This window comes from Rhinolophus hipposideros, assembly GCF_964194185.1.
Source record: "Rhinolophus hipposideros genome assembly, chromosome: 5".
Classification (NCBI taxonomy): Eukaryota; Metazoa; Chordata; class Mammalia; order Chiroptera; family Rhinolophidae; genus Rhinolophus; species Rhinolophus hipposideros.
The window spans coordinates 17,636,764-17,656,469 of NC_138051.1; the positions used below are offsets into that span (position 1 = coordinate 17,636,764).

The 19,706-nt window shown below is 54.9% G+C and overlaps 1 protein-coding gene and 1 long non-coding RNA gene across 4 annotated transcripts in view; both read left to right on the plus strand.

The window, feature by feature from the left end:
- Positions 1-1,983: 1,983 nt before the first annotated feature.
- NKX2-1 (NK2 homeobox 1) lies at positions 1,984-6,935 on the plus strand. Of its 3 annotated transcripts, none has more exons than XM_081049436.1 (3): positions 1,984-2,732; positions 3,972-4,357; positions 5,265-6,935. In XM_081049436.1, exons 2-3 carry the CDS (start codon positions 3,985-3,987, stop codon positions 5,999-6,001), a joined length of 1,110 nt encoding a protein of 369 aa, XP_080905562.1. In that variant the 5' UTR covers positions 1,984-2,732; positions 3,972-3,984; the 3' UTR covers positions 6,002-6,935. The 3 variants fall into 3 exon arrangements, with proteins under 3 accessions (XP_080905562.1, XP_080905563.1, XP_080905561.1); XM_081049437.1 differs by lacking the exon at positions 1,984-2,732 and adding an exon at positions 3,139-3,253 and having other exon boundaries at positions 5,265-6,929; XM_081049435.1 differs by lacking the exon at positions 1,984-2,732 and adding an exon at positions 3,699-3,872 and having other exon boundaries at positions 5,265-6,929.
- Positions 6,936-9,478: 2,543 nt separating this feature from the next.
- Positions 9,479-19,706, plus strand: part of LOC308498102 — a 37,735-nt gene continuing 27,507 nt past the window's right edge. The window contains exon 1 of the long non-coding RNA XR_013993427.1: positions 9,479-10,193. This is a non-coding gene — a long non-coding RNA (uncharacterized lncRNA). The remainder of the gene's footprint in view (positions 10,194-19,706) is intronic.

Sequence of the window (19,706 nt, forward strand, 5' to 3'; positions counted from 1 at the left end):
GCAAAGAGGGATGGCAATTCCAAGCGTCCTTCCCCGGGCCTGGGCCTGGGCCTGCGCCTGCGCCTGCGCCTCCGGGGCCTCTAGATTCTGGGCCGCTCGGCAGCCAGCAAAGCAGAGGGTGGCAGGGATTGAGGCGGGCCTGTGCGGCCGCTCTAGGGAAAGCTCCTTGAGAGGCCAGAGCGGGGACAGGCCCTGCCACTGTCGCACCGCACTCGCCCCGCCTGGGAACGAGTTAGTTGGATACAGGAAGACGTGTAGGCCCTACCAGGTGGACACTGGGTTCCCAAGCATCTCCTGCAGCCAGGGAGATATGACGGGTTTCATTGGGTCCGCCCTATTAAAGAGGAGCCCGGGAAGCGGCTGAAAGAAAGACCACTCTGGTCTGGCCTGAGGTGTTGGGGCCTGGAGAGGGACTCTCAAGGCCTTTGCTTGGACAAGCTCGGAGATAAAGATGTCCGCTTTCCCCCCCCACAAGACGCCTTAGTTTGCGAGCTTATTCTTGGCAGTGCAGCGCCTGTGGGAAAGAGTGCGGAGTCGTGTGTGTGTGTGTGTGTGTGTGTGTGTGTGTGTGTACGCGCGCGCGCGGGCGCGTCCCCGTTTGTGTGAAGGGACAGAGCAAGGAGAGGTGCGGGGGCTGGTGCCGCAAGTCGCCGCAAAGGCCCAGGCGAAGTCCAGACCAGGGCTGGTGCTGGTGCGCGCCGGCCGGAGGAGGTTGCAGCACAAACTTGGTTGTAGGGAGAGGGTGGAGCAGGAGCCGTGGCCTGCCTGGCCCCTCCCTCGAGCTCCGGCTCCAGCTCAGCGCCGGGACCCATCGCTTGCTGCGTGGCCCCCGGTCCCGGTCCGCTCTTCAAGCCTGGGGTGGGGGTGTAGACGGGGAGCTGAAAGCCACGTGCGCCCAGGCCTGAGGCGGAACTGGAACTCCGCGGAGGGACGAAGACCGACGAGGCAAGCTCAGGGACTGTGAAAGATACACCCAACTCTTCCCTTAACTCAGATTCGGTGCTTTAAGGGGTCGGGGGAAGGGGATATTAATGATAACAGTACAGAGATCTCCAGCGCAGGCACTGAACTTAAAAATTCCGAAAGCTTCCGAGGCACGTTTATGTACCTAGTCTTCCTTGAATCTCGCAAGAACCTTCTGAAGAATTGTCTCCTTTTCTAAATGGCATTGAGATTGGGAGAAACGTAGGTCCTACACTTGGTGTTTCTTACACTTACAAACAACAGGATATATCGGGGAGGGAGAGAGAAAAAGAAGACGGGTAACTGGGAAACCCACCCCGCCTTGGCATGAAGACCTCACTTGAGACGCAGGCCTGGGGTTGGGTCCTTCATGCAGACAAGATCTGTATTCAGTTTTGTCCGCTCTCCTCCAACTGTTCACTTGAGCCCGACATCATCGTTCCTCCTTGCTCCCTAAGCTTAGACATGACATTGACCAAAAGCACTGTTGATGGGGTCGTTCCTGAGAGCGCCCCCCAGAGAAGCTCCTTGGAAGGAAAGGCAAGGAGCCGGCTTGGTGCGTGTCTTCGCAGCACAACCCACCCGCGCTTCTCCGCTCCCAGATGCAGGTTTGCCTGCCCCAAAGCCGCCAAGGGGGACGCGCAGAAACGTGGGCCCACGCTTAGGGGTGATACCCCGAGCTTTCTCTCTACTAGTAAGGGACGTAGGTGGTGAGGAAAGCGAATGTTAATATAGGAGTTGGCTTTATTTTGAGGGAATGCAGAGCACTCCCCAAAGAGAGGATTGAAATAAAAAGCCAATAAACAAAACAACTTCCCTACTACAATGGCTATTAATGGAAAAAGGAGCCTAACCTGATGAAATGCATCGTTCAAAGTGTCTGTTCATCACTGGGAATTCCTTCTTTATAAGTAGGGGAAAGAAAATGTAAAAAACAAAGCCAAATTCGAGAAGCCTCCTTAACTGGCCCCCTCAGCGTCTTAGAGGCCCTTGCTTGGCCAGGGAGCGCTCCGCCCTCCCAGTCCCTAGAGCGGAGAGGAGACTAAAACAGCCACAGTATAAACGACAACAAAAGGTTTAAAATCCAAGGGGAGAAGTCGGGGTGGGTCTCAGGATCTGCGCCGCGCAGGGCTCTCTCGGCTCTGTAGTCCACTCCGCTGGAGGCTCAGGCCTGGCTGGAGCAGCAACGCAGATGCCTTGGCCCCGGTGGAGAGCGCAGCCCACAGCTCCCCCTCTCCAGGCGCCCAAGGACCCTCAAGGCGCGGGGCTCACACTTGAAGCCTGGGAACGCGCAGACAGGAAACCCACTTCCTCCTAAGCAGTTTCTTGCTCGCCGGATGAGAGGCGTCCAATTGAAGCAGAATGATCCTCATCTACTAATATCCAGCGTGGCCACAAAGCGACTGGCCATTTACGCCGCCACTTTAAACAAAGATATTTGGTTATTCCCGGGGAAGCAAGTGCACTTTTGCATGGCTGAGCTCCGGGCGGAGGCAAGCCTCAGCCCAGCCTCCCGCCCGCAGGGCTGCTCGCGCCTCGGGCTTCGCCCCCTCCCGGCTAGCTGGGCCCGCCAGGGTTCAGGCTAAGTTCCGCCAGGCAACAGGCAGGCGGACACTCACGACGCTCTCTGCCCGCACCCTTCCTGAAGCATCAGAGGGGAAATCAGCGTGGCCCTGGGCTCGGTGCTGGGGCTGTGATGTCCTTGGAAAGTCAGCTCCAGTTCCAGAACCCCGAGCGTCCAGGCAATGGGCGAGGGTCGGGGACACCAGGTTTGTTAGAGGTGGGGCAATTTAAGTGATGCCCTCTCGCGTTAATTCGCCCCCCCCCCCCAGTCTCCCAGCTCCAACGGCCAGTGGTGTGCTTGCCTTGACCCGGGTGAGGGTGGGGAAAGAGAGCTCCCTGAGGGGTGAGAGGGGCGTGATGCGAGGCGGGGGGCCTGGTCCGCGGAGTAGACCCTGAGCTAGGGGGAGGGGAACGCGGGGCTCTGGGACAGCCTCTCCGCGGCAGCCGATCCGCTGCTCAGCGCCCCCTCCGCCCGCTGGGATTCTCTCTGGGGCAGGGGGAAAAGGGGGCGGGGAACAGAGGTGTCCCTCTGACGGCGGCAGAAGAGGCAGACAGACTGACGGACACGCAGCCAACAGTGCGGCCCCAGGGTTCGTCCCCAGACTCGCGAGCTCATTTGGTGGCGACTGGGCTCGGCGCCGCGAAGTCCGATGTGGTCCGGAGACAGTGGGAAGGCGCGGGGCTGGGAGGCCGCGGCGGGAGGGAGGAGCAGCCCCAGCAGGCTCAGGTGAAACCCCCAGCCCGTCCCTTGGCCCCCTCCCTCTAAACACCTGTCTCTGCCCGGGGAACCCGGACAGAACTGGAAAGCGGTTCACTTTGTAACTCGGCAAGTTGGTTGCAAAGCAGCATTCACCTTCCTTCCTCACCATCATCACTCCTCCTCGGCTACTCTCCACCTCTTGCCCTCCCCTCCCTCGGTTCCCTCCTCCTTCCCCTCCTCCCCCTGAGCGCCGCCCGCACCCCACAATATGGGGGTGAGGGTGTCGGGGGAGGGGGAAAGAAATGCTTTGGGTTCTCTCTCTCTCTCTTTCTCTCTCTCTCTCTCTCTCCCTCTCTCTCTCCCTCCCTCCCTCCCTCCCTCCCTCTCTCTTTGAGACCTAAAAATCCTGACAAGTGAAACTTAAAGGTGTTTACCTTGTCATCAGCATGTAAGCTAATTATCTCGGGCAAGATGTAGGCTTCTATTGTCTTGTTGCTTTAGCGCTTATGCCCCGCCTCTGGTGGCTGCCTAAAACCTGGCGCCGGGCTAAAACAAACGCGAGGCAGCCCCCGAGCCTCCACTCAAGCCAATTAAGGCGGACTCGGTCCACTCGGTTACGTGTACATCCAACAAGATCGGCGTTAAGGTAACACCAGAATATTTGGCAAAGGGAGGAAAAAAAAAAGCAGCGAGACTTCGCCTTCCCCCTCTCCCTTTTTTTTCCTCCTCTTCCTTCCTCCTCCAGCCGCCGCCGAATCATGTCGATGAGTCCAAAGCACACGACTCCGTTCTCAGTGTCTGACATCTTGAGTCCCCTGGAGGAAAGCTACAAGAAAGTGGGCATGGAGGGCGGCGGCCTCGGGGCTCCGCTGGCGGCTTACAGGCAAGGCCAGGCGGCACCACCGGCCGCGGCCATGCAGCAGCACGCCGTGGGGCACCACGGCGCCGTCACCGCCGCCTACCACATGACGGCGGCGGGGGTGCCCCAGCTCTCGCATTCCGCCGTGGGGGGCTACTGCAACGGCAACCTGGGCAACATGAGCGAGCTGCCGCCGTACCAGGACACCATGCGGAACACCGCCTCGGGCCCCGGATGGTACGGCGCCAACCCAGACCCGCGCTTCCCCGCCAGTAAGTGAGGCCGTCCCACCGCGGGGCCGCGGGCTGAGCGCGGGAGGCGCGGGGAGAGCCGCGGGCTGTGCGCTGGGCATCCGGGTGGGCCGCCTGGCAGCGGCGCCGGGGAGTCGGGTGCGGGAGCTGGGGATTCTTCCCGGTGCTGGGCTGAGGGGTCCAAGAAGAGACACTTAGTAGCGCCGGGCTCCTGCGGGCCCGTGCTGGTACTCGGCGTCTCCCAGTTGCGGCCAACTGGCCGGTCTGCTCGGCGCCGGAGATCTCGGAGTGCAGACCGAGGCCCCCCCGTAACTTAGGGAGTTTCGGCAAGCGGGGCGCCAAGAGGCGCGGCCTGGCCGGGCCGGAGGCTGGCGTGCTGGGGCTACTCTCCAGTCCAGGCAGGTGGGAGGGCGCGCGGCTCTGCCGGGGGGTCGAATGGCCTGAGCAAGAGCCCGCGCAGGGCCGACAGGAGAGAGCGGCCAAGAGGCGAACCGTCTGAGGGCTCCAGCTTTTGGAACACTTCCCTGTCCCAAGCTCCCGAAGCTGGGGTGTACCATCGGACCCCAGATCCCGGCCAGGCCCCAGTTTGCCGCCGGTGGCACGTTCACCCCGCGACTCCCGCCGTGGCGGTGCGGGTGCTGGTTAGGCGCGGAGGGAACTGGAGCGGCCTTTCTCCGCGGTGCTGTTTGGGTGGAGCCGTGAGACCGAGGGAGGTAGCTGGGGCTGAGGCGGGCGCGCTCCGGGCAACCCCTCGACGGCGCAGCCGGGGGCAGGCGCTGGCGCTCCCCGCGGTTGGGCCTCGCAGGGCGGAGGCGGCCGAGGTGAGGAGGGCGCCGTCGGGGCCGGGCCTGGCGGGCCATCGTGCCCAAGGCGGAGGTGGCCCGGCCCGGCCCGGCCCCGGCCGACGCTGTGCGTTTGTCGCTTGCAGTCTCCCGCTTCATGGGCCCGGCGAGCGGCATGAACATGAGCGGCATGGGCGGCCTTGGCTCTCTGGGGGACGTGAGCAAGAACATGGCCCCGCTGCCAAGCGCACCGCGCCGGAAGCGCCGGGTGCTCTTCTCGCAGGCGCAGGTGTACGAACTGGAGCGACGCTTCAAACAGCAGAAGTACCTGTCGGCGCCCGAGCGCGAGCACCTGGCCAGCATGATCCACCTGACCCCCACGCAGGTCAAGATCTGGTTCCAGAACCACCGCTACAAGATGAAGCGCCAAGCCAAGGACAAGGCGGCACAGCAGCAACTGCAGCAGGACAGCGGCGGCGGGGGCGGGGGCGCCGGGTGCCCGCAGCAGCAGCCAGCGCAGCAACAGTCGCCGCGCCGCGTGGCGGTGCCGGTCCTGGTGAAAGACGGCAAACCGTGCCAGGCGGGCGCCCCCGCGACGGGAGCCGCCAGCCTGCAAGGCCACGCTCAACAGCAGGCGCAGCAGCAAGCGCAGGCCGCTCAGGCGGCGGCGGCGGCGATTTCAGTGGGCAGCGGCGGCCCCGGCCTCGGGGCACACCCGGGCCACCAACCGGGCAGCGCGGGCCAGTCGCCGGACCTGGCACACCACGCCGCCAGCCCTGCGGCGCTGCAGGGCCAGGTCTCCAGCCTGTCCCACCTGAACTCCTCGGGCTCGGACTACGGCACCATGTCCTGCTCCACCTTGCTATACGGTCGGACCTGGTGAGAGGCCGCTGGGCCGTGCCTAGCCCAGCACGCAGCCTCATCGCTCCCCCTTCTGCCCGCCACCCGCTCCAACCACCTGCCGCTCCATGCGCTTCGACTTTTCTTAAGAACCCGTCCGGTGTAGACCGAGGGGAAAAAAAAACACAAAGGCCAACCTGCTGGACGTCTTTCTTTCTTTTCTAAAATTTGTGGGATTTTTTTAAAAAAGAGAAAATAAAAACAACCACACGAATCCAATTCTTTAAAGGAGCCTTTCTTTAAACAGAGGACACCACAAGAACAACTTTGGGGATGTCGTTTAGGTGATTCAAAGGAGTTTCCCACGCTCGGGAGGGGTACAGTTCCGAGAGAGCTCTATGCTGCCACGGCTCCGGACTCTCAAGATCGCACACTTCACTCTGGGTACACTGTGCCAGTAAAGTGGACTCGCTTGTAAATACTAGGATTTCTTTCGAAGGGGAGCCGCGGTCTGGGGAGAGGAAAGACTCTTCGACGGAACCCACTCGTCACTGACACAAAGAAAAAGCCCCCCTCCCAGCAACCTCCGGCTGCCCAGGCTCAGCCTGACTGCTCTGGCTAAAACTGTTTTATGTTTGATGTGAACTTGTAGCTGTACACGCTGTCAAAGTTGGACTAAACGCCTAGTTTTTAGTAATCTGTACATTTTGTTGTAAAAAAAAAAACAAAAACAAAAAAACAAACAAACAAAAAAAAACCCCAAACCCAGTCCCGGTCCCCAGCCCATCATATTTTTTATGGGCACTGACAAATCTGTGTATATTATTTGGCAGTTTGGTATTTGCAGCGTCAGTCTTTTTCTGTTGTAACTTATGTAGATATCTGGCTTAAATATAGTTCCTAAGAAGCTTCTAATAAATTATACAAATTAAAAAGATTCCTTTTCTGATTAAAAACCTACCTTTTGTTTGGTTTTGATTTGGCTTTCTTTAAATAGCATTTGTTTTTGGTCGGTGTGGGGGGCAGCTCATCATTCTCCTGATGGGATTGGAATTGTTTGGGGGCTCAAAGGATCCTGAACCAGCTAAGGAGGCCTGACCCCAGAGTCCTTGCCCCACGGAAAGAGGGAGTTTTGTTCTGCCTCCAAATTAGGAGAACCAAACGTCGAGCAGTGCTGGGACTCGGCAATAGAGAGGAGAAAAACTAAACAACTTCCACCAGGAGGGAAAGGGAGACAGGAAGAAAATAGACCCACGGACGAATTTTCAGAGCCAGGCTTCTGTTGTTTGAAACCTCAGAAGTATCTACTGTGGTCTTATACGTCTAAGCTACCGTTGTAAAACAGTCCGCCAGGACATCTGTTTTAAATAACCCTGAATGAGCGATCATTTTTACTGAACGTATCTCCCCTGTAGATTTCAACATCAATCTTATATTTTTAATCCGCAGTCGAGGCTTGTTGGAATTAGAATTTGATGGGAGGCTGTTTTCGAAAGTGGGGAAGTCGTTCCCGGGTTTCGTTTCTACTCTAAAACGGCTGTCCCCGCGCAGAGTTGGCCTCGGATCTTGGCTTCTCATGGCTTCTCTGTCCTCGGGAGGTGTCCGACGGGGCTGCTGGCCTGGGAACACCCCGCACCCCACCGCAGGACTTTGGGAGCTGGGCTTTCATTCTTTGTTCCATCGGTTTCCATCTCTGGGCTCCTAAATCTCTGTAGTAAGGAATCTTTCTCCTGTTCCCAACTCCCCACCTCTCCCCGACCTCCTCCCACCGCAAAGGAAAAAAAATCATCTTTGACCTTTCTTCCTACCTCTTATTTTCTGGTCTCTTTGGTGCCCAGCTGTGGCTGTTGGGATCTCTTAGAGTTGCCCTGGGGAGGGGAGGAGGAAGGAATGGTTGTGGACGGAGAGAAATCGTAATCCCTAGGTGGGCTGTTGCCCTTCTGAGTCACACACCCTGATAAGCCCAGGAGGAAACTTGGCCAAGTGGGCTGCGGACAGATGCCCCTCCCAGCACTTTTCTCTAGGCCTGTTTGATTGTGGGGGATTGATTCATATTTATCATGTACTCACTTCTCACCTAGAATTTCCACTTTTTCCATTCTTGCCTCTCCCCATCTTTTCTTCCTCTTCATTTCACTCTGTCCCCACCTCTCTCTTCCTGACCTCCACCCTCATCCCCCAGGAATTCGTAAGGGGAGTCGCCTGGCCCAGGGCCTTGTCGTGGGGCACTAGCAATCCTCTTTGTTGACTTCTGGGGTGCTTCTCTCCGTGGTGCCCTCCGACTAAGGACCAGGGCGGGCTTCCTCCCATGAATTCTGGCTTCTGAGATACAGTTTCCAACATCCAGAAGACACTTTGAGGATGGGTCTAAAGAGTGTGCTAATTGGAGGAACTGTATCAGCAGGCCTCACATTTTGGAAAAAAAGCAAAAATCCAGAAAGTCTGAACACTTGTGTTGGAATGGGCAGCAGTGGTCCTAGGACAGGGTGTGTAGGTAGGTGGTCACGACAGCTCAGGCCGGGGACATGTTTGACTCTAAGGTCCAAATTCCGTGGGGTGAGAGCTTCCGCTCACACACCCTGTGCCCAGCACGCCCTGTACCCAGCACAAGTCTGAGCTGGGTCAAGGCGGGCGGTGCGGGACAAATGGCCCAGAGGGTTGTCACCACTCCCCTCCCCCCATCCTAGCCTTGAGCGGGTTCCTGAGAGTCACAATTTTAGTGGGCTGTATGGTGCTCTTGGCTTTATAATCCTTGCAGTGGATGGAGTTTCTATCAAATTCATTCTTCTCCCCGCCGTCTAGACCCAGCTTAGTTTGAAGTCTATTTACTTGTGCCGGGGGAGCGGTGAGGGGAAAGGTGAATTCAGCCCGTCTACGAATGGGACCAAGACAAACAGGGCCTTGGCCGCTTCTCTCCATCCATCACGCAGAATCCACCAGCTCCTGCTCCTGGCCGGGAGATGGTTGTGGCTGCAGGAGCGGAGCTGGAACGCAAACCTAAGCGTCTTGAGAGGGAAATAGGTGCACTCGTGGCGCAGCGAAAGACCGCAGCCTGGGGATACCCGCCCCCCCACATCCCAGTCAGCCTCTGCAGAGCCTTCTCCTGGAGTGGACCTCCCAGAGGTCTCCAGTGTCTCTGGACTGGGTCAGTTCTGGCCTCCCCTGAGGGAGAAATCAGCCCTCTCTGAGGACGCCCCTGGTGCTGAAGTACAGAAGAGCCGGAAGCTTCCCCACGTGTGGGGGCAGCGCAGTTCTTCCCGAGATCCCAGCGAAGCCCCCGCCTAAGCACCCCACCCATCCCTAGGCCCAGACGGCTGCGGGGAATGGGGGATATTTTGCACACACCATCCCCCCCTTCTTCTTTCCCCCAACCCCCCACCCCGCCATGTAAACACGAGGACTTTCTGGAGAGCCCTGGAGAGCGGCTCTAGTGGCTTCGGGGCCTGAAACCCCAGGCTTGGCTTGTTTGATGTTTAGCATCCCAAAGCGGCTCCCCACCCCCGCCCCAGCCTGGGAACCTGGAGCTGTGGGCCGGAGAGGCTGGAAAGCAGCCCTCACAGCTGGCGGGGCCCGGAACTGGGCCGGGTTCGGGGGAGGCGAGAATAGCAGGGCAGAGATGCTCTGAGCGGGAAGAAGGGAGCCCAGGCGGTGGCCACCCCCAACAGAGGCACGAGCGGGTACAGCTGGAGTCCTCAAGGCCCGAAGGCAGGTGGGGGCAGGGAATGCCTCAGCAGCCGGGGCAGCGGCTCTGGGAGAGGGCCTGGCCTGGGGGGAAGTAGCTTGGGGCCCCCGAATGAAATCAGAGCCAGGCCGCGGGCGACTCCGCGAGAAACGCTCAGGGTCCTTACTACTCCTGGAGGCGGGGGAGGCCCGCGCGCTCCAGTCCAAAGGCCTTGCAGAAAGAAGGCGGCTCCTTTTCCCACTGCCAGGGATTGATTGACCTTTCACAGAGGAAGACTTGTACGGGAACCTTCCAAGAGATTTCAAATTCTCCTGAGGGCTGGGCTAGGCCTAAGTCTGGCAGCGAAGTCTCGGATGTTGAGATCCTAGAGAAGAATCCTCAGACTTTAGAGGCCACACACTCTTCCAGAGCGCTCCCCGGCGTGTGGGAGTTGGTGAGGAGCTCCATCTCCAGGAGCAAGTGCACAAAAGGTAGCGCGAGTCCCTTCTCAGGCGACCCGAGATAAGAGGAAATGAGAGCGGGGTTTTCTGATTTCCAACTCATTAGGGACCAGGTAAGGTCAATGCTTTCTCTATTATGTCTTTATCTTAAAAGCGGGTCAATTTTAGATAAGGAAAAAAAGAAGTCCAGGTTCTGTGTGAACTATGCTGATAAAGACTGACCCCTTCCCAGAACCAAAAGCAAGCCAGGCAGGCATTCATTTTCTATAAACAAGAGAATTGTGAGAAGCTGCCTTGAATTCTGATCGAACGTCTCCAGTCTCTCTAGACATCGCTCCTCTCCCCGCCTCCCCAGTTATTAGAACTGGGAGCAGAGTGAGCAGGAATATTATTTGTAGAGAACTAGAAAGCCTGTTGGGAAATGTGAATCTGAGATGACATGGCTCTTAGACATGGTTTGCTGACTTGTTTGTTTCAAATGCGGCTTTCTTTTATAATGGAAGGAAAGTGACAGATATGAGTATTGGGAAGGCTGAGGCTAAATGTTTTCCTTGTTCAGCCAGGTCCCCATTAAGAGATGCCGGGCACCACCTTCCTCTGGCCCTCCCTGCCTTCTTGGCTGGTGTGTTTGTGGGTTGTGCCGTTGTATTCTTGCAGCTTCAGGCCACCCTCTGTGGGGCCCAATTTGGGCTTCTGCCCAACTTGGACAGAAAGTTTTCTGGTGCCTCTTTGGCCAGTAACTTCTGGAAGGAGTGTCTTATTACCCCAGTCACCCTGTGCGGTGAGCTTGTCCACCCAAGTAGCTGGAAGAATTAGCTATGGGTGGGAGTCAAGGAAAGACTGTGTTTTATTGAAGTAGAGGGCCAAGGTCTGCTTGCCTCTCCCCCCATGTAGTTGTGTTTCTGAACTTTTCCTGATGATTCTCCAAGGAACGGAGGAGTAGCAGGCTCAGCAACTTGACAACACTGCTTCTGCCTCATCTGAAGCCATAGCTGAAGTGGCTGGCTGCATTTCTCTGTCAGAAGCCTAATGCCCTTCTCGGAGGGCATCTAGGAATGACCCCAGGCTCCTCATTTGATGATGTTTCCCATTTGGTCTCTGCGTTGTAAACATGTATTGTCTTTGTTATTATGAATTGTAATAAGTTTTGGAAAAGGTGAGGTTCAGATCTACTTTTCTGCTTTATTTCCTTTTTAGTTATTTGTAGGACACCACAATATACTCGATCACTATTAGTACTCTGCTTGAAATGGAAATAAACATTTAAAAAATTGCAGGCAATAGGCCTTGTTAAAGGAGGGCTCTTTCCTTCAACACAATTGTAACATCTGATTCTGCCCACTCTGTATGTAGGAATAAGTGGTTGCATACACACACCTGTCCGTGTATGTATTAATATTATTGAAGTACATATACACATGTATCTATCTTATATGTCTATTTTATAATATATTTAAAAATTAAAAATTTAATATAGGATTCTCTAGGCAGGGGATCTTAGAGAACCTGCTAGATGCAAGAATATTGAGTGCATTCATGACCTCAATTAAGATGTCACATGAAACTGCGTTTCTCTTAAAAACTCAAGTAAACAAAAACTTTCTTTAGTTTTTCCAACTTTAAATTGGGATATTAATTTATCTTCAACTGAAACTAGAGAACTAATTATGTTTTGGGGAAATATTAAAGTTTATTCTTGAAGAAAATGAATTTGTTGCCTGAGACACGTAGCTGTAGATGAGATTTCTTGAAACGATCCGTAACAAAACTTCTTGTGATTTGCCGCACCTACATTATTCACTAATGAAAATCGTTAGCATGAATCATTTGTCACTGTTGCCAGTTAACGAAATTAGGTGGAAATGTTTCTGCCCCTTATTTGTAGCAAACACTGCCCCCTATTCTGGCCTTCGCAGAGTAGTGGAAATAAGAGGGCTGGTCTGAGTGGAGTCCTACAACAAACAACAAGAAAAAGACAAACTTTTTCTCCTCCCTTCCCCCATTTTATACATCACTGGGACTTCTGCCTTTGCCTGCTAGATAGAATTGTCAGTTAACACCAGGGTGTTGGTGCAGTGTTAAACATTGCATTTCTAGGACATTTGGTGATTGTTGATAGTGTCATTTCTACAGAATCAAAGATCTCAGGCCATGAACAGTGTCCTTGGATAGCTTCCCTCGTCGCCATGCCCTGGAGCCATTCTGTGGAAAATCACAGAGAAAGGCAGGATCTCTACCCTAGCATCTTTCTCTCAACACTTCTGCTTGAAGGTGTCCAAAGCTCTAGGAAAACAAGGATTTATTTGGTGCGCGTGCTACCGATTTATCTGATCTCCCCGGAACACACAGGGCCGAGTGCGCGCGCGCAGATGTAAACCTGGGAATTACCGTAATGACACGAAGAGGACTGAGAACTGCTACCTGAGCGCTAGCTTCTCGCTCTGTTCTAACCTAGGAAACCAGGTCAATGGTTTAACACATCTGGTTCTGCCTGTGTATAGAGCGACCCCGGCACAGTTGGAGTCTCTTCAGTTGCCTCCAGAGCACTAGGTTTCTAAACAGACTTGGAGCAACACGCTGTTTCGGAGGAGACTGAACCCTCAGAGGATTAAAACCCCCTCCCCATCTGGCCACTCGACGGTGCCTGGAGGTCTGCAAGGCACAATTTTCCGGGTGAGGACTAAGGGAGGAGGAGTGAGCTGGGCATGACGGCTTCTTCCTTCCCTTCTGAGTGTGCTTCAGAAAGAATTGCAACCCTTACACCACAGGCATGCAACAGAGCACACATCTACGCCTCTAGCGAAGGCTAGAAGTTGTAACTAGTTCATTACTACTCATCATCCTGCCATATTAACTGAAATGTTGATTACTACTCCCTGGCAGGGCTGCTGAGGCCTTGGGTGTGGTGAACTTTGGAAGGGCTGCAGTGTATCATACTCACAACTCACAAAGGTGAGGCTCGGATATCTTTATGCCTGTCATATTGACTTCATACTGATATCAAACAGGAGAACCTTTGGAAATATTTAACAAAAAGTCAACCCACACACAGACATAATCTAGCACTGGATGGGGTAAAGAGAAAATCTTTGAGACCTGTGCTAGTATACAAGCACTTTCATGCACCCCTAACAGTTGACATTAACTTTCCTGTGTAAACTGTTTTCTAACAACTTCAGTTCCACACCAACCCCAAATTAGTTGTTGTATATTCTTGACATAACTAAATACTTAGATTTTATTGGTTGGGTGTCTGTGTGTATGTGGTTCTGCTGGTAGGTAAGACAGAAGAGAGAGAAGGGGGGGGGGCCTGGAGAGGAGAGGAGGGAGGAGGAGGACCAGCTGTGCCTGCTGAAAGTGTGTAGGATTCTGCTGGTGTTTGTGACTGCTGAGTCGGGCTGGTTATAGCTGGTCTTCGGGTCAAAATGTTGTGGCGGAGTGGACGAAAATGTGTAGTGTGTGTGGTGTTTCAGGAGTGATGCTAGTGGGGGGAGGGTGGGGCAGGGGAGCCTGCTGGGAGGCAGTGTGTGTACCAAGTCTTTGCGCTGGGCCGATAACACAATGGCAGCGTAATTATCTAGCTGAAACATGCTCAAATGGCAAAAAGTTGTAAAATAGATCGACCTCCCTGAGAAGAGAGGGAGCTGGTTACGGAGGTCTGCAGCCATCATCCTTTTTTCAATACATTTTAAACAAGAGGATCTAGGGAGTGATTCCGATTCAATACACATAATCAGTTTGCAAGTCTTATTTCCATTTGAAAACAGGGCCATTTGCAATCATAAGAGCCGGACACGCTGAAAGATACAGAGCGCTTTCCGAGCAGATGATGGGTGACAGAATCTGCAGGCAAGCACTAAATATTTTCTTCAAGCCTCAGACCTTTTGCATCCGTCTCTAGTCCTGATGTATTTTGAATCGAATATTCCTGTTGAATATATAACTTAATTGCTTAGAAAATCGAGACTCTATGGTTGGAGGGAGGTGGCAAACGACAAGAAAGATGAGAGACAAACCGTGTTTGTTCTTCTCCCCGGAGCTGGTTAACTGTCGTTCAGTGAAGAGTACACGGGTACAAGATTGGATGGAAAATTAAAACATTTTTAAAGGAAGGGACTCCAGAAGCGTTGTTCGGGGCTAACATTCGCGGGTTGGAGCCACGAAGCCCTGCCCGGGTGTGGAGGGGGCCAGCAGGGCTTCTGCGCACAGGGGCGCAGAGCTGCGACCCAAGGCCAGGCGCCGGCTCAGAGGCCTCGCAGCAGCACTGCCACAGACAGGAGGGCCCCTCGCCGCCCCGCGGCTTCAAGTTGGTTGTCGGGGGTCTCAGCGAGGAGTATGGGCATTGAAAATCTTGAGCTATTTTCTGGTCTCCGCAGAAACTTTTGGTTTCCAAGACCAAGAGAAGCAGCTGTCCGCTACTCACTTTTCCCGCGGCCTCGGCACTCCCCACCGCCCTCGGTCTCCCCTCCTAACCCGGTGCAAGGCTTCACTACCTGCTCCTACCTAGCCTCCCCCCACACCCGCCACACACCCAGGCCAGCGGGTTCTTCATCCGGTTCTTCTCTCGGAACCACCTCGGCCACGTACCGCCTGCCGACCGGACCCCAGCACCTTTTGGAGACCACACCAAAAAGTTTGGTGTGCAGATGAGTAGAAATTTCCCGCGAATTTCGACCCCAGATATATAGATATTAGTTCACTGGGTCACGACGGTGATCCAAACCTTAACCTGAAGGAATTTTAAAAAACGATCTTAAAACAAAAATCTTTTTTTTGGAAAAGATAAACAAAATCAAACAAACGAACTGCTGCTGTGTCCCTGATGAGTTTTCCTAAGGAGAAGAGAGACTTTTGTTTCTGTCCAGATACCAAAACCTAACGAACTTTTTAGTAGGCTGAAAGTCAATCTAATAATAGTGTATGCTTAATGCCCATTCCACTTTTATTTCTAAAGGGGATAATTTATTAACCTCAAGTTGGCGCCTCTTAGGAAGCCATTGTGTTTTTAGACGTTCTTGCAAAACGTTTTCGCCTCTGGGAAGATCTCAAGAGAACCGAAAGATGGAGGAGTCGGGTGTAAGGGGACAGCAGGCGTTCCTCTGCACAGGTCCTGCCTGCATGCTCAGTTTTCTGCAAAAAGTCATCCTAAAAGCCCTGGTATGCTCTTTAAATAGATGTCAAATTATACAGACCACAAAGATCTAAAAACACTTCTCTCTCTCTCTCTCTCTCTCTCTCTCTCTCTCTCTCTCTCTCTCACACACACACACACACACCAGCTGTAAACTGTCTAGATTTTTTTCCTCTCTAGAACCCATGCTTCGGATAAGCAAGAGTGGTCCTGAGGCACTAATCCACCCAGAGCAGAGGGCGTTTGTGTGGGGGTGGAGGAAGGTCAGGCCTCCCACAACAGGGAGCTTCCAGGTCCCCTGTTTCTGCAAACTGGGAGGACAGACTCCTACAACTGATAGGAGTGAGGGTGAGGCTGGGATCAATAGCACCCAATCTGCTAGGGTGAGGGGAGCTAGCTCGCCACCTGAGGACAGGGTGCCGGCCTGGGTTTGTCTGGGTAGACCGAGGGGGTGCACAGAGCAGCAGAAAGCCAGAGCAGGCTTTTAGGGCAGGAAGTTTCAACACCCTGACTGCCCTATAGAGACATGGTGATTACAGGACCATTTCCAGGAGTGGTGGTTGATTTGTGTTGATTCCTTCCCACCCTCCTGTGCCTCCCTGGGAACCCAGGATACACAGGTTCAGGATCACTGCCCCCAGGTTTCAGGAGCAGTTCCAGTCAGGAAGAAGAAACCACCTCAGCCCGTCTTCCTCAGGAAACTCCTCCCTGTCTCCCTAGGCAGATGTGGGAGACCCTCATTAGGACCCAAAGATTACCTGCAGGAGCATGATATTCCTGTATTTATAGCTTGATATGACTTCATTATCTATTTTTCATTAGTTTCCTAGTTCTCCTCATGTTCTATTTCTTCATTGCAATGCCTGTGTTTTACTTGCTTCCTGTCCAGTCTCATAGCTTCAGTCTTCGCAGGCAATCCGGTATCATTTTCCTAACGTCAATACTAAAAGGAAAAGCAGATAAAGTGGATGCGCTAAGCCATAAAGAATGAAAGCCAGCCAGTAAGGCCCATATGGGAGGCCAGCTGGAGGGTAAGAAGACCAGAGAATTGCCAAGGTCAGCCCTATCAGAGGGCTAGCGAGAAAAATGACAGAAGCAAAGAGAAGCAGCAGCACAGAGAAATTCAATTAATATCAGTAGATAGGAAGGAGTACAGCCCCGACCTGCATATGCCTGGCCAGGCACAGAACGGGGCGAGGAGGAAGCAGATGTGTGCATGGTGGTCTGTCTCTGAGCTGAGAGGCAAATCTAGCAACCCCTTCCTTCCCTCCTGCCAGTCCTTCAGAATAGGGACTGTCTGTCAGAGCAAATTAAAGGGCCCTGGAGCTGAGGGGCCAGGGACGGGAGGTAGCCTGCCAAACTCTAGCCTGCTCCTCCAGCCTGGCCAGCTCAGGGCTCTGCACCCTGGGAAGAAACAAATTCGGGGGAACTGGGGTGGGGGCAGGCGCACGGTGAAGCCACCTAGAGAAGAAATGGTGGCTTCTGGAAACTTCCGTGGAAATAGACAAAAAAATCCTTTCTTTCACACCAGTGCCCCACCCCTCCTCCCTGCAATTGAAGAAGAGACTTTAAAAAAAAGGAGAGCCTCTAGGTCTTTTCCGACCCTGGCGGTTGGACAGCGCCCCCTTTCGTCCCTGCCAGGGCGGCCTCGAAGGAGGTGCCACGTGGAGGGAGCCCCAGCTGCTTGGGAAAATGGCCGCGCGATTCCGCTGGGACTCGGAGCGGGGCCCGCCCCGCAGCCCTCAGCTGCGGGTTCTGAGCCGCTTCCCAGGACCGAAGGCGGGTCCCGAAAGGGGGACCGGTAACCCGCGCCCCAGTCGGCCGCGTCCTCTGACGGGCGGGCAGCGCGCGTCTCCCCTCGCGGTCCCTCCCCGAGTCGGGCGCGCGCCCCACGCCTCCTCGGGCCGGCCAGGCTCCCGGGGCGCTCGCAGCCTCTGAGCCCCGCGACTGCGGCGGGGGAGGAGGCCCGGCCTGTCTGGCCGCCGGGGGAGGGGGTCCTTCGCCGCGGGGAGGAGAAGGGAATCCCTTCCCCACCTTCCATACCCGTCACCCCCCCATCCGCCCGCTCAGCCCGCTCGGGGGCTTCTCCGTGGGGCCTGGATCCCCGGGGCCCTTCCTTTTTTAAGGGCCGCACACACTGAGATATATTTTAGCTGCAAGACGGTAACCCTATTGCTACCCGGTGAGGACGTCGTCTGGTTGGTGAGGCACGGGGCCCCTCCCCAGGGCCTCGCGGCCGGAGGGTGAGGTCCGGGAGAGCCGCCCGGGCCCAGCGCCGGCTCGTCCCGCAGGGAGCGTGGCTGCCGAGACTTCCCACCGTGGCGCCCGCCTCTCGGCCCCAGGGGCCAGGCGCCGCCCGCACCCGAGACCCCGCCCGGCCGGCCGCGGCTGCACCGTCGGGGCTTCTCCCGGGAAGGACCGGGCATCTCAGCGCGAAGTCAGCCGGCAGGTGCCAGACGCCGGTGTCCTCCTGCTTCCACTAGCGCGCTCGCCCTCCCTCCCCCTGTAATAGTCTTCGATAATTTCGGAGGCAAAGATTTTCAACTTTGGGGGGAATTTTTTTCATCTTCCTGAATTCAGACAGGGAGTCTTCAAAAGTCTTAATGTGTGTTTATTATTATTATTATTATTTTCTAGCATTCAAATGAATGCGAAGCCACGGATCGAATCCCGGCCCTCCTTTCAGGTTAGCGTCTCCCGATATTTCACACGGACAACAAAACTGGGTCCCTCTTATTTGTACTTGTCCTTAACCTTTGCAGCCACGGCTGTAGATGAGGCTCTGTCCATTCTCTAATAGATTTTACCAGGGGCTGGTGACAGAGAACTGATTTCTTTTCTATTAGGGTTTAGCACATCTTTGTTGAAGGCCTGTAGAATGACCAGGGATTAGATTTGCATCTCTTAGACGCCCTGTGTGGTCTTTGTGCGAAGCTTGTAACTGTTAAAAATGACTTGTTAGGAAGCGTGTGGGCTCTCATCGCTCTCCTTTTGACAGAATGATTGTGAAATTCAGATTGGCCCTGTAGGATTTAGCCCGCAGATTCCACCTGAACCCTAAGCAATTAGACCCTAATCTCACTGCAATCATATTTGAGTTAGGATTTGTTGCACTTTGTTTACTTCAATTAAAAGCAGTGGAATAATTCCCCCCCCCCTCCCCCCAGCTTTTAAAGTGAAATCTCCAGGCGTAAAACCTCAGGACTTCTTCGAAACGGTTTGGGTGGTGATGGGATTTCTTTTTCGGTCGTTTCCTCCCAGTTCTCCCGCCCGCCCCTCCCCCATTGAAATAACTCTTCTTTCTTCCCCTGTTGCACGCTAATGCCCGGAGCATCTTCTCAGGGGCTGAATCCACGTCGCCTGGGAAGAAGCGCGTGGAGATACCTCCCAGCTGCGAGGGGCGCTCAAGCTCCGGCCGTCCCCAAATCCCCGACTAGGCGCGTAGGTCCCGCTCCGACGCCGAGCTCTCCCACTCTCGCCGGTGGGCTGGTCTCTCGTGGGCCCCGGGCAGGGGGCGCCGGCCAGGCGGCTGGCTTCCCGCCGCGCAGCAGGCGATGCTAAGGCGCTTGACGCCCGCGCCGCCGCTCGGCGACTGCGGAGGCGGCGTGGTCCGCGGCGCGGGGCCGGGAGCGGCCCTCGGGGGCCCACGGCGTCCTGGACGTGGCTTAGCTTTGGCCCTGGGGCCTGCGGCGCGCTCGGGCGGCCCCGGGCAGGGGGAGGAGGGCCTCTGCGCGGGGACCAGGCCGGCGGGCATCGGGGCCCGGGCGGCCTGGGCGGCCTCTAGCCTCCCCGCCAGGCCCCAGGGGCCCGGACTGCGGGTCTGGGGCGCCGCCGCCTGCCGGGCTGCGGATGGCCGGTCTCCCAGGTCGTCAAGATCTCAGCATTTGGCGGGACATTTAACCCCGAAGCAGTTCCCAAAGGTCGCCTGCGATTACTGACTGCCAAGTCAGGTCACCTTAGTTGTATTTTTTTTGACCTGTGGTGAGTTTGTCGCCTTCATTTATTTATCTGGTGCGACTTTGTCACTTACTTCCTCAGAACATCTCATTTGGGAGACACATGGCCATGACTCTGGGTTATTTATTTTTTCCATTTTGATTCAGGACCACTTGTCTGCTCCTACTGAGTCTGGTTTGGTTCCCTAAATTACGAATTTATCTTTCTCAGTTAATACTAACTTACGATGTAACCAAGAATAATTTTCTGGCATGGAGGACCTCGATGCCATTTATTTGAGGGGGGAAGAGGGAGACGCCACTTTTTAAACTTCCCAGTAAACTTCTTAATAGCAAGTGCTCTCATTGTCACTTGTCTCAGAGGAAAAAAACAAAACAAAACACGTTCTTTCTGTTTGATTCCATAAGAATGAAGGAAAGCCAGACTACAACCTAACTCTGCCTTTGTAACTAAAACATTTTAAATGAGAAGAAAGTACTTTGCTGACACTAAATACTATATAAATAGGAGCCATGCTAACTAATTTAAACAAGTGATG